General features: G+C 38.6%; 1 protein-coding gene across 1 annotated transcript in view; it reads left to right on the top strand.

Moving 5' to 3' along the window:
• Neo1 (neogenin 1) overlaps positions 1-12871 on the top strand; it is a 193184-nt gene that overhangs the window by 62319 nt on the left and 117994 nt on the right. Inside the window, exons 6-8 of the mRNA XM_055622080.1 lie at positions 240-515; positions 4082-4235; positions 7920-8056. Coding sequence (XP_055478055.1) covers positions 240-515; positions 4082-4235; positions 7920-8056 — 567 coding nt within the window. The remainder of the gene's footprint in view (positions 1-239; positions 516-4081; positions 4236-7919; positions 8057-12871) is intronic.

The raw sequence follows: 12871 nt of genomic DNA, 5'->3' as shown, positions 1-12871 counted from the left end.
TTCACATCGCACCTTGCTTTTACAGCTAGGAGGGATTTGATGTACCTTATCCTTAATGCATTTATTTAGTTACTAATTGTTCTATATCTGTGTATGTAGCCAAATTTTGACCCATGAACTGACCTTCTTGGCCCTGATTGTACCATATGTTGTGGCCACATGAGCTATGTGGGTACTAGGCCATAAAACTATATTTTAGAGTAATATTTAATGACTTTTTTTTTTTTTTAATTATCCAGGTCTTCCAAGATTTACCAGCCAACCAGAACCTTCCTCAGTCTATGTTGGAAACAGTGCAGTTCTGAATTGTGAAGTTAATGCAGATTTAGTCCCATTTGTAAGGTGGGAACAGAACAGACAGCCCCTTCTTCTGGATGACAGGGTTGTCAAACTTCCAAGCGGAACACTGGTTGTCAGCAATGTGACTGGAGGAGATGGGGGACTCTACCGCTGTGTAGTTGAAAGTGCTGGGCCACCAAAGTTTAGTGATGAAGCTGAATTGAAAGTTCTTCAAGGTACATTATACCATTGTCAGGATTGATGGTTTTGTGTTTAATGGAGAAAACTGTTCTTGCTATATATTTTTTTAATAAATGCTATTAAAGTGTGGGAAATACTATTAATAGTATAGTACATTTCAGTTTTTTTTTTTTAACATTTCAGTTTTTTAAAGAGATTAAAAGGAAAAATGCCACAAGGTGTGGTGGTGCACACCTTTAATTCCAGCACTTAGGAGGCAGAGGCAGGTGGGTCTCTATGAATTCAAGGCCAGCCTGGTCTACAGAGTGAGTTTCATGACAGCCAGAGTTTTATAGTGAGACTCTGTCTTGAAAAGAAAAAAAAGTTCACTCTTTAGTTATTAAAAAAATTATCAGAGGCTAGGTGTGGTGTGGTGGTAGTTCTGTGGTTCAATCCCAGAACTCAGGAGGTAGAGACAAGCATATCTTTGAGTTTCAGGCCACCTAGGGTTATGCAGAGAGACCCTGCGCTTTAACAAAAAAAATTAACCAAAATAAAATAAAAATTAAATTTACGATCACAGCTGTGCATGGTGGCCTACCTATAATCCTAGCATTGAGAAGCTTCGGAAGGATGATCTCCTCCTGCCAACCCTACCAAGAGCTGAGATTGCTGGATGTGTGCCACCATGCCTAGCTAGCTTTGTAACTCTGTCCGTGCTCTATTCTCTACTGTCTCCACTATAGGATACTTTTTTACAGTTAGATTTTTTTTTTTAACCTAATGGAGTCTTGCCCAAGGCAGTTGGTGTAAGAGACAGGTAGAACAGTAACTATTATTAGGTAACTGGTGACATCTCCTGGACATTTCTGTTCTAGTGGAAGCTAAGCGCCTCTGTCAGTCTTTCGTTGTCTTCTCACTCTTTATAACAGTCAGCTTTTTTTTTTTTTAATCTTTTTCCAGTGTATGCTTATACCCTCTCACTGAAAGGTCATTGTAGTCACTGTAGCCAGTTGCTGCTTTATGACCTGCAGAATGCCTAATTCTTTACATATTTCTCTTTTTAAGTTCAAGTTATATACACAATTTGGCCATCCCTAACTTGTTTGGGCAGAGGAATTCTTGTTCAGAGAAATGTATGACTAATTTATAGCATGGGGACTGCCTTGTAGTGTGAGACCACTGTTAGAAGCTGTGCTTCTGAGGGTGTTGCTGATGGACCTTGAACTTATTTTTTTAAATGTAGCTTCTGTCTTTGTTGTTACTATCCTTGCCATATAATTCCCACCCTACTGTATTCTCGGGAACACTTACTTTCCAAACTAGACAACTTTTGCTCAAAATTCCATCTTAGCTAAGTTTCTATTACTATGATAAAACACTATGACCAAAAGAACTTTGGTCATAAGAAATTTGACTTAAAATTCTCAGGTCACACTCTATCACTAAGGGAAGTCCGAATAGGAACCTGGAGACAGGAGCCAAAGCAGAGCCGTGGAGGAGCGCTGCTTGCTGGCACACTCACACATGGCTTGCTCAGCCTGCTTTCTTTTACAACTCAGAACTACCTGTCCAGGGGTGGCATTGCCTACACTGACTTGGGGTCTCCCACATCAACCATTAATTAAGAAAACGCCCCACAGGCTTGCCCACAGGCTAACATGGTAGATACATTTTCTCAGTTGAGGTTCTCTCTTCCCGGAAGACTAGCTGGTGTCAAATTGATGTAAAAACTAGTCAGCCCACTTCTTTAGGTCATTTACAATTAAAGTTTTGGCCTTTATATAATCTTAACACCTCTTCCCTCTTTGACCTTTCTTTCCTTCTCCTCTTCATGTCTTTTTCAGTTGTGACTAATGAATGCTTTTCGAACAGTCCAGAATGCTTTACTTGGGTATCCCTGCTTAGAATCGTGTGTGTGTCTCTCTCTATGTCTTCAGTGCTCAGATATCACCTTGTTAGTAAATGGTCCCTTAGACATTCTGTTTAAAACAACACCTGGTTCTGTTTCCACCTCCAGTGCTTTTTCTTCTCCCTACGTAAAATATATCAACATATGCAGTATATATAGTATCTAATTTATTGTCTTTCTTTCACTATTAGTATGTAAGCTCAGTGAGAGCAATGAATCTTGTTTGGCACATAAAAACCAATAAATGTTTGTAATGAATTTGCTGAATTAATTCTGTTAAATATGACTAAATATATTTACATTTATAGATATAAATTTATAAGTATTCCTAAGTAATTGAAAGTGTAATAAAAGAAACTTGCTGCATAATAATGTCCTTTAGCTGACTTGCTTGGTCATATTTCCTTTCTATACCCAAGATAGCGTTCAAGCAGCTACTCAGAGTCTATTCCAGGAAAACAAGGTTAATGGTTTCAAAGGATAAAACCACAACTTAGTACTTGAAATAAGAACAAAGTGCTGGATATTTGCTCATTTAATTGTGAAGAGAGATGTTTTTGCTAGTCAGTTTTTAGCATAGCCAACTCCTGACCTTGTACAGAGTTTCTGAGGTTATGTTGCTTAAAAGAGAGTGGTCTGATTTCCGTCAGAGAAGCCTCTGTCAGTCATGGCTGTACAGATGGGTACAGGTAATTATCGGCCTAAGACACTAGCAACTCAGCTGCTTGGTGATTGGCTGACTTTTAAAGGCAGGGCTTGTACTGATTGGCTTTCAGAAGTATAGTCACTGAAATTGTCACTTGTGTATTTCATAGTGTTTACTTGTTTCTATGGCTACAAAATTATCATTAATTGGCTAGACAAGTTTAAAGGCTGTTCTGGTGGTTGTAACCATGACTATGGGAAACACCTCTCCTGACAGTGGGGACAAGAGTTACATCTCTACCTGAGAATGATCTTCTCAAATTTCGTTATTAATAAAACTAAGTGTTCCACTAAGTAGAACACTTACCTTTTGTTAATAGGAGTGTGGCTGTGCAGTGTGTCCGTGAGAAGACAACTCTAAAAAGTGAACATGCTTGATAAACAGGTGCTGCCCAGGTAGTTGCTACATTACAAATCAGAGGATTGATAGAGTAATTTTTGTTTTTGTTTTAAAAGATAGGGTCTCACTGTGTAGCCCTAGCTAACTTGGAACTCCGTGTTTAGACCAGGCTAGCCTCAAACTCAGAGAGCCTCATACCTCTGCTTTCTGAGATTAAAGGCAGGCACTACCATGGCAGGTTTGATAGAATGATTTAAAGAGGTGAAAACCAAAAGACTGAGAGAAAATTGACACAAGAAAATAAAGGAGATTTATATTCCCATCAGTAAGGATGATACATAGTTATTGAGCCTGTTCATCTCTGTTTGTACCCCTCACATGGTGTTGCATGGATTCATGTTATATCTTGCTCATTTGACCAGAAAGTACTCTGTAAGCAGGAACTATCACTTAAATATCTTTACAACCCCTAATACTTCACATATAGAAAGTATGTGGGAATGTTTGCTGTTCAAATGGAATTTTCTTCTGTTAGTTTTGCTTATTTTTTTTCCCCACATAAAGCCACACAAACTGAATAGAAACTAGCTGTTCTTCATGGCTAAAGTTGTGAGATACTTTGTCTTTTATTTAATTAATCATTCTTTCTTTTAAATTTTCTTTAGATTCTGAGGAAATGCTAAACTTACTCTTTTTGATGCGACCGTCTTCTGTGATGAAGGTCATTGGTCAGAGTGTAGTGCTGCCATGTGTTGCCTCAGGACTTCCTGCTCCAGTCATTAGATGGATGAAAAATGAAGAAGTGCTTGACACAGAGAGGTAAATACTGTCTGCCTAAGACTGCTTTGTAGCCTTAGCTGGAGGCTTGGTCTAATGCTAGTTTGGAAGTATCAGTGCATTAAAAAACAAAACAAAGCAAAAACTGCTTTGTTTAAGCCCATTACAGTTTTCATGTCATCCTTGAAATGTGTTTTTATGCTCTAATACGATGTTTAAAAAAAAGCAGGCTTTTCAAGGCAGTAAGGGGTGGTGGTTAGTGCTGTTGTTAAGCTTCGTTATACTTGGCTCTTGGGGTCTCAGGAGCTGCCAGACCTGACCACTCTGTGGTAGTCTCTCCCTTTGCTCAGTGTAAGAAAATGCCTTTCACCCTCCCGAGCACTGGCGTTGCCTGCACTCACCATACCTGGCTTTGTTTTGCTTCCTGAAGTCTTACCAAGCCATGGACTATGTTCACAAGTTATTTATCTTCTGCAAGAGCTTTCTCTGTTACCAGTCATCATCTTACGCATCCCTTGTCTCTTCCTTATGAAACGGGGAATTTCTTCAGTTCTATTTTTTCAAGAAAACTGGAGTGGTAGTGATGGTTCAGTAGTTCAGTATGCTTTGTTTCCAAACCATAGCTGTTTTAAGCATTGTATATTTCCTGGCATCACTGGCCTCTACCCTGTAGAAACCCAAAGCACTTTCAAGTTATGATGACCCCAAACAAGTCTAGATATTGTCAGATGTCCCTTGAGGAACACAATCTTCCCTGGTTGAGAATGACTTTTTTTTTTAGAGACAGTGCTTTCCAGTATGAATGTAGTACAGGCCTCAGATGTAAATGAAAGTTTTATGCTAAAACAGTCTGCATGTGTGGATGGCATGTCTGTGCAGTACTGTGACAGTAGTACTCCATGTGAGGTGCCTCTTAGAGTGAAATGCCATTCGGCAGACCACATCAAGATGAAGCTATAAGCAAGTACAGAATGATTTTTATTTAATGAATAGAAGTGGGGATTTTTGTGGTCCCTCCTCAGTTACTCAGAATTCAAAAGAATCATTATTGAATGATATTTTAGGTACATTCCTAGGTCTTAAGGATGTTTAGTTCTTATTCGGAAGGGCAAATAGAATAGACACCGAAGTGGTTGAAGACAGGAAACAGGATGGGAGCCTACTGTAATGTCCTCCAAAAGACTCCACTAGCAGGGGATCTAAGCAGATGCTGAGACTCACAGCCGAACTCTGGGCAGAGCACAGGGAGTCACAGGGAAGAGTGGGGGACCTCTCCTGGAGGTCCACAAGGAGAGCAACAGAGCCAACAAACCTGGAACCATGGGGTCCTGCAGAGACTGACGCAACAAGGACCTTCCATAAAGAGGACCTGGACCCCTGCTAAAATGTAGCTAATTTGCAGCTCAGTCTCCATGTGGATTTCCTAGTAAGTGGAGCAGGGGCTCTCTCTGACATGGACTCTGTTGCCTACTCTTTGATCACTTCCCTCTGGTGGGGGCCTGTTGCCAGGTCGAAGAGGAAGAGGATACAGACAGGCCTAATGAGACTTGATGGGCTGGGGTCAGACGGTAGGGAAGGATGGCTCCCCTTTTCTGAGAACTAGGGTAGGGAATGGGGGAAGAGGGAAGGAAAGAGGATAGGAAGAGATGAAAGAGGGGACTACCATCAGGATGTAATAAATTATAAAAAAATAAAGTTAAAGATAAAAAAAAAAACAAGTAGTAAAGAGAGTTTTTGCTTTTAGAGTGGAAGAATGAGGTAGTAATGGAAATATAAAGTGTCAGTTTGTAATAAGTACTCTGAAGAAACTCAAGACACAGTATTCCAGGGATGAGAGAGAGGTAGAATGGAGTTGGTATATAGAGTATTAAGAATGTTTTCATAGAAAGGTAATTCTCGGGGTGGAGTCTGAGAGGCCAGTATAAACAAATCATGGTAGGAAATTATATGTCTTCCCAGTTTTATTTGAAGATGATTTTTGGGAGCAAGTGGATTTTAACCCAATGTGAACATATTATGGTTAATAATATTTCTGTGAACTCTAAGGGTAAACCAGGAGACTTTGTAGAACAAGCAGATTTTTTTTTTTCTGCCTTTAGTTCTCTAGGCACCTAAGATTACGTAGTGGAAAGTCTGAGAAACACTGCCTTGTTGAGAAGTTCGGGAAGTTGCCAGTGTCAGCCCTGTGCAGATCCTTGCACAGGACTTGATGCAGATCTGGGGAGGCAGAATGTTTGGCAGTGGATTTTGGCTGAGTTACCGAGTATAATGTGAGAAAACAGGAGTAGGTAATAGAACACAGAAGGCCTTCAGGTTGGGTTGGATGCAGGTAATTATTCATAGTGCCTTTATTTTGCCAGCACCTGAGGAGAAGTGTGGGTGGACTATGCCTAATATATTATTTAGATTTGAGATTTGGAAGTTAAAAGGAGAAATGTCTAGAAATCTCAATAGTATCTTAAACATTAGGCGTCTTTATTACATTTTTGAAAAACACATACATTTTTGAAAATAAATGTCCAAGAACCAATAACATTTTTTTAATTTTGTTTATAGATGTTCAGATAAAAAAAAAACAAATAGAATGAGGGAGGTAGAAATGGTTCTGTTCTGAAGAGGACCCAGAAAATATGAGTACTAATGCTCGAGGTGAGCAGCAACAAAATATAATTTAGTGATCAAATAATACCTTCTTTTAGGGGATGACAGCTCTGAGTCTGGGTGCAAAGGAGCAGGTCCTAGTTTTAAAGGGGCTTGACGAACACACTACAGGTGATGTTACTGTGAAAAATGTCTTCCTCAGACTTCAAAGATCATGAAGTATAGCAGTCTCCTCTTCAGAGCTTCACTTTTCAAGAATTTGTTTCTAATCAACAGCAGCCTGAAAATAATAATGAAACAAATAAAAACAAAGTGGCTGCTTTAATTATATACTTGTAGAATTATATTTCTTGTTTCTTTGTCAGGTATCTTTGTCTATTGATCTAGTTTATAATTCTCTAGATTAAGTTAAATTAAAAGTTTAGATAACTAAGCTTTTTAACTTAATTTGAGAACACTGATTTATAATTTTACTTTAGTTTTTATGTAAATAGGCTCATATCACTGTAGGTTTATGAAAGTATTCAGCACCCTTATTGTAAGTGGAGTGGTGGATGGTAGCTGATTTTTAGCCGGACCACACCCAGGGAGCGCTCAGTGGCAGTTAACCTCCCCTTTCCTTCCTGGCTTCCAGGCCAGTATGGGAAACTTGCAGTTGCTGGCACTACCTCGTGACTTGTCACCTCATGACTTGCTGCTCAAACTGACAGTTGTTCTTTTTTTTTTTTCTTCTTATTAGTAATCTCAGCATGGCATAGCTGTATTGAAATTGGTCTTAGATTGGTTGCAGACTTTCAAATATATAATTTCCAACAAACTGACCAGAATAGGAAGATAGGAATAGGATAGAGGAAGTTGAATTCATCATAAAAGTGATAACTTTTTCGGAATAGCTAAGAAGTGTCAGAGATATTGATGATTTATTTATACACTGTGGCATTTATGCATATAAAATATGAGCAAAACAAACTGAAATTAAATTCTGATGATTTTTGTTATTCTTAATCCACTTGTAGCCATCACTATAACATTGTTGTTTGATTGTTTTCTCTGTAATTAAGTGAAGAGCCTCTTGGGTATCATTTTCCTCATGCTGAAATGTATCATTTTGTTTGTTTAATCCAGCTCTGGAAGGTTGGTCTTGCTAGCAGGAGGTAGTTTGGAGATCAGTGATGTCATTGAGGATGATGCTGGGACTTATTTTTGTATAGCTGATAATGGAAATAAGACAGTTGAAGCTCAGGCGGAGCTTACTGTGCAAGGTATGTAAATATTTAGTGTAATTAAAAATACTGTATAATATCTAGGTCTGCTGATTATTTAACAGTAATACGGGAAAAGCAATACAGCGTAATACTTAAAATGCAAACTTCTAGAGCCACATGGCTTGGGTTTATTTCTGAGCTTGTATTTCCTGAATATGACAATAGAAATTTTTTTCTTTCCATGTATGTGTATATGTAGAGTGTATGTATGCATGTTCACATGTATTTGGGTACACATGTTGGGGGAGTACCTCCACATGGGTGTGGAGGCCTGAGACTGATAACAAGAATTTTCTTCATCTTATTATTTGAGGCAGATTCTCTTAGTCAAACCCAGAGTTTGCTGATAGGTTATTCTTACTATCTAGCTTTCTCTGGGGTTCCCCGTGTCTGCCTTCCAAAGCTAGTGTAGGCGAGCTGCCGTGCCCATCTGCGTTTGTGGAGGTGCTGGGGTCTAAACTCTCGGCCTCTTACTTCCATAGAAAGTGCTTTAACTGCTGGCACGTCTTTCCCACCCCAGTTACAGCAAATTTGTACAGCCTTTCTGAACTCTATTTTCATTATCTGTACCGTGGAGAGAATAAGAGGACTTACTTTGTTGGGATCATCTTGAAGACTGAGAGCTAACCCTTAGTCCCCCATCCCAGCGTCCCTGTTTTTCAGTAGTGGCGTACTGTAATGGCGCTGGTGGAATGTTACTGTCGAGGAGGGGAGTGTGATCCGGGGCGTCCGCAAGGTTCAGAACCTTTTATTGTCTCGGTGTTTTCTCCAAAGATGTATGTTCTCCATTCCAGAGCCGTATCTCTGGGCATTTGTGTTCCTTCTTTGGGGTGCTTAGATCACAGCAGAAGGATTGCATGAAACTTTTCCATGTCACTTAGTATGATGCTTTGATACGTATTTCTCCTGTAAGCTGATGTTGATCATCTCTGCAAGAATTGCTTTTCCCTTTTCTCTCTATTCCCATCTCTCCCTTTTAGGTTCTTTGACTTAGACGTCAGGGAAAATGAATGTGGCATATGCACAAGCCTCTCTCCCTGTCTGGCCTGCCCCTTCTGTTTAGAAAAGTACTTGTAGAGTGCTGATCCACTTTTCTGGTTTGTTGATGCTAATACTTACTTCTGATAAAACTCTTAATGATCTTCTCTGTTAATTTCAGGAGATCCAGCCCTGCTTGCATGTGCAGAAGTAGAGGGTGCCTTGTGTGACTCACTAACTTGTTCCCTTTGATGATATGTGTTATGTGATCTGTGACTTGGTATTAATTTGTGTGCTCTGTTTTATGTGAAAACTTGTTTTTCTTTGTATATTCAATGTGTTTCAGAGCCAGGCATAGGATAGCTATATTTCTACCCCCTAGTCGTCACCAGGGAACTCATATGTATTTAAAATGAGCACAGTTGGGTAACACAGTGTTTGGGGTTCAGTACTGATGAAAGAAGAGAAAGCTTACATGCTTTTCTGTCGTTTATGGGTAGGCTTATACTTTATGAGAAACAAAAAAGTAGGTTGGGAAGGTGGCATAGCTGCTGTGTCGGAGGAGCTTATTAGCCCACGTCTGTGGCTAGGTAGGAGGAGAGGGTGAGGACAGTTTCGTATGGTGGTCATTGTCGGTCTGAGTGGATAGCGTTGGAAGGTAAAATACTCATGAACTCTATTTCTGGTCTCTGTGCTTCCTTTGTGTTTGTTTTGTCTTTTTCACCATTCCTTAGATACTTGTCTATGAGTCTTCTCTCTCGTCGCCCGTCGGTTTCTCCACCTGTGTCCAGTGGTTGTTGAGAACATCAAATGAAATGTGTCTGTTACACTTGTTAGCTGCTGGCGTTGCCCCACTGTTTCTCTACAGACGGTTCTTTTCTGTTCATTTTTGCTCATTGTGTGGACTCTGACTGATACTCTGCCCACCAAGTGAATGACCTGAGTTTTGTTTTGTTCTGGTTTCCAGGGTTTTAGGTACTTCAGGCTGACTCTGAACTTGCTTAGTAGCCAAGGGTGGCCTTTAACTTCTGAATTTTCTCCAATCTCCCAGGGGCCGGGATTAAAGGCCTGTGCCATTGCATCTAGTTATTAACTAAAAATTTAAAATATAGATAACCTATACATCTTAATTTATAACTAGTTTTATTTTAAAATTCATGCCTGGAAAAGGTGCTCTTGAAATGAATTTGTTAGAGAAAACTGTAAAGAGAGGTTTTAAATATTAAAATTTATCATTTTTCAGACCAATATGTTATTGGCACAAGAATGGGCAATAAAGAAGAACAAAGTCCAGCTATACTTGCAGTACTGTTTCCGGAGTTGTCAGGCTCAGAGCCTGGCCCTGGCAGCATCAACAAGCAGGGTTAGCTACCTGTCTTCAACAGGCCAGTTAAAGAGGGAAATAACAGTGAAAAGGAGAGAGAGAAGATTTACGCAATGTGGCCACATTGCAAAGAAGTCTGGTGACCTCCACCTTTCAGTTCCTTGATTATGCCACAAACCCTGAAGTGGCTGTCGAGAGCAGCAAATGAAATGCGTCTCTTATACTTGTTAGCTGCTGGTTTTGTTCCACTGTTTTTCTTCATGAGGACTTTTGCTCATATGGTTATGGACAGAACTTTAGAGTTTGGTGGTGCATAGCCCAGCAGTCCTGGTCAAAGTGTGATCCTGCCGGTCCCTGCTGAGCCATCATTATCTGGGCTCCACTCTTTCCTTCCAGATAGTCTGGCATGTTGTTATAACTGTGCAAAATCTTTTCTTGGGAAGTAACTTCCTCCTCTGGTACCAAGCTTTAGTGTGAACTTCTTAAAGAAATTCTGTGTCTTGGTGACCATTATTTACTAGTTTGATAGAGTATCTTTTGACATAACACAAATATCTGTCTGTAGAATATTTTTGTCCTACTGGGACAGTTAAAATTATATAATTTTAAAATCTAAAAATGGGAATTTGGTTTCAAGGGGGAGAGGATATATAAAGTGTTACAAGAATAGTAGACTTTCAACTGGAAGAAAATGAAAATGAAAAACAAAATGTCTAAATGGCTCAGACAGTTAAGAGGAATGGCTAGTCTTCTAGAAGATGCCTACAAAATAGAGTTCATTTTTAGTACCAACACTGAGTGTCACATAGCCCTATTGTTTGGGAGCTAGGGTTTATGTCCCTTGTTCTTTAATTCAGATAGGCTTGGAGTTATTGGGATTAATGAGAGGATGGTAAAAATGATGTTTGACTTCTCAGGTTTATAGCTGAAAGGCTGTGTATATTGCTTTTTCTTGTTGCCAAGAATATACCTTGAGGAGGGTAAATTGTTCTGAGGAGAACAGAGAGCCTCACTGACAAGACTAAAATTGGACCCTTTTCTTACACCATATATGAAAGTCCACCTGAAGTGGATTAAAGACTTAAACTGAAGATTGAATCTGAAACACTGCTGAAAGAAGGCTTGAAGGAAACACTTCTTGATGTTGACTTTAGGAAAAGGTGTTTTTGTTGTTGTCTTTTTTTATATATGACTTAGAAAGCAAGGCAACAATAGCAAAAATAGACAAATAAGATTGCATAGAATTGAAAAATTGTACAACAAATGATAAAGGAATCTTGGAGAGACAAGTGCAAAATGAGAGAAAATATTGTCAAGCTACACATCTGATGGGAGGTTAATATCTAGAATAGATGAAGAATTCAATTCCATAGCAAGAAAACAGCTGCTTTAAAAAAATGTTCAAAAGACCTGAAAAGACATTTCCTGAAGATAAAGAAGTGGCCCAACAAGTATATGGAAACAAAACTGTTTTATGTGACAGATCACTAGAGAAATTAAATTAAATCCTCAATAGGATACTGCCTCACATTTAGTATAACTACCGTATGATCCAGTAATTCCTTATATGGCTGTCTATCGAGCTGAAATTAGATCATTTTGTCAGAAAGCTAAGTTTATTCAACCATGCTCATTGCAGCTTATTGCACCTTAGCTAAGACATTGAATCAATTTAGTATTCATCATGGATAGTGGATAACAAAGTTGTTACAATGGAAACACAGCTGTACAGAAGGAGATCCTGCCATTTGCAACAACATAAATGAACCTGGAAGATAACTATATAAAAAGAAATAAGCACTGAAAGACAAATCCTGCATGATCTGATTATAATGGAATCTTACATAGTCAATCTAAAAGAATCAAATAGCAAAACGGTTACAATGTATTGTCTACTTGAAAAATGTTGAGAATAGATTTTAAGTGTTCTCCCCATAAAAAAACTAATAAATGAGGTACTGGAATATCTTAGCGTAACTTTGCCTTTCTGTGTTTATATATATCAAAAAACATCTTACATAAATATATACAAGTTTTGTCAATTAACATTTTAATTAAAATTGAAAACAGGGTTTTGTTTTTTGTTTTAGATGAAATCTCTGTAGGCCAGGCTGAGTTAATACTTGTGATCCACTTGTTTTAGGCCTCCCAAGTGCTTAATTACAAGTGTGAGGCACTATCTCTGACTTTAAAATATTTTTTAGAAAGCTAACCTACCAAGAAAACTAAAAAATTCTAAGATGCATATAATTAGTAATATAATATTAAAATATGTAGAACAGAAAGTGATGTGATTTATGCATAGACAGAACTATATTCATAGCAGTTACACTTCAGTAAGTAATAGGTTATGCAAACCCACTAAGTGCAAAGTATGAAAATGGTACAGTTAACAGTTTGACCCCGTTGACATTTGTATAGCTGGAGTTACATCTCAGTCACAGTGTTTGCCTAGTGTTCATAAAGTCCATGGAAAAATTGTAAAAATATTATAGACATTAGCAAATGCT

This window comes from Psammomys obesus, unplaced genomic scaffold (genome assembly GCF_907164565.1).
Source record: "Psammomys obesus unplaced genomic scaffold, mPsaObe1.curated_primary_1811, whole genome shotgun sequence".
NCBI lineage: Eukaryota > Metazoa > Chordata > Mammalia > Rodentia > Muridae > Psammomys > Psammomys obesus.
Note: the sequence above shows the minus strand (reverse complement) of the source record. Positions and strands in the feature narration are given on the sequence as shown.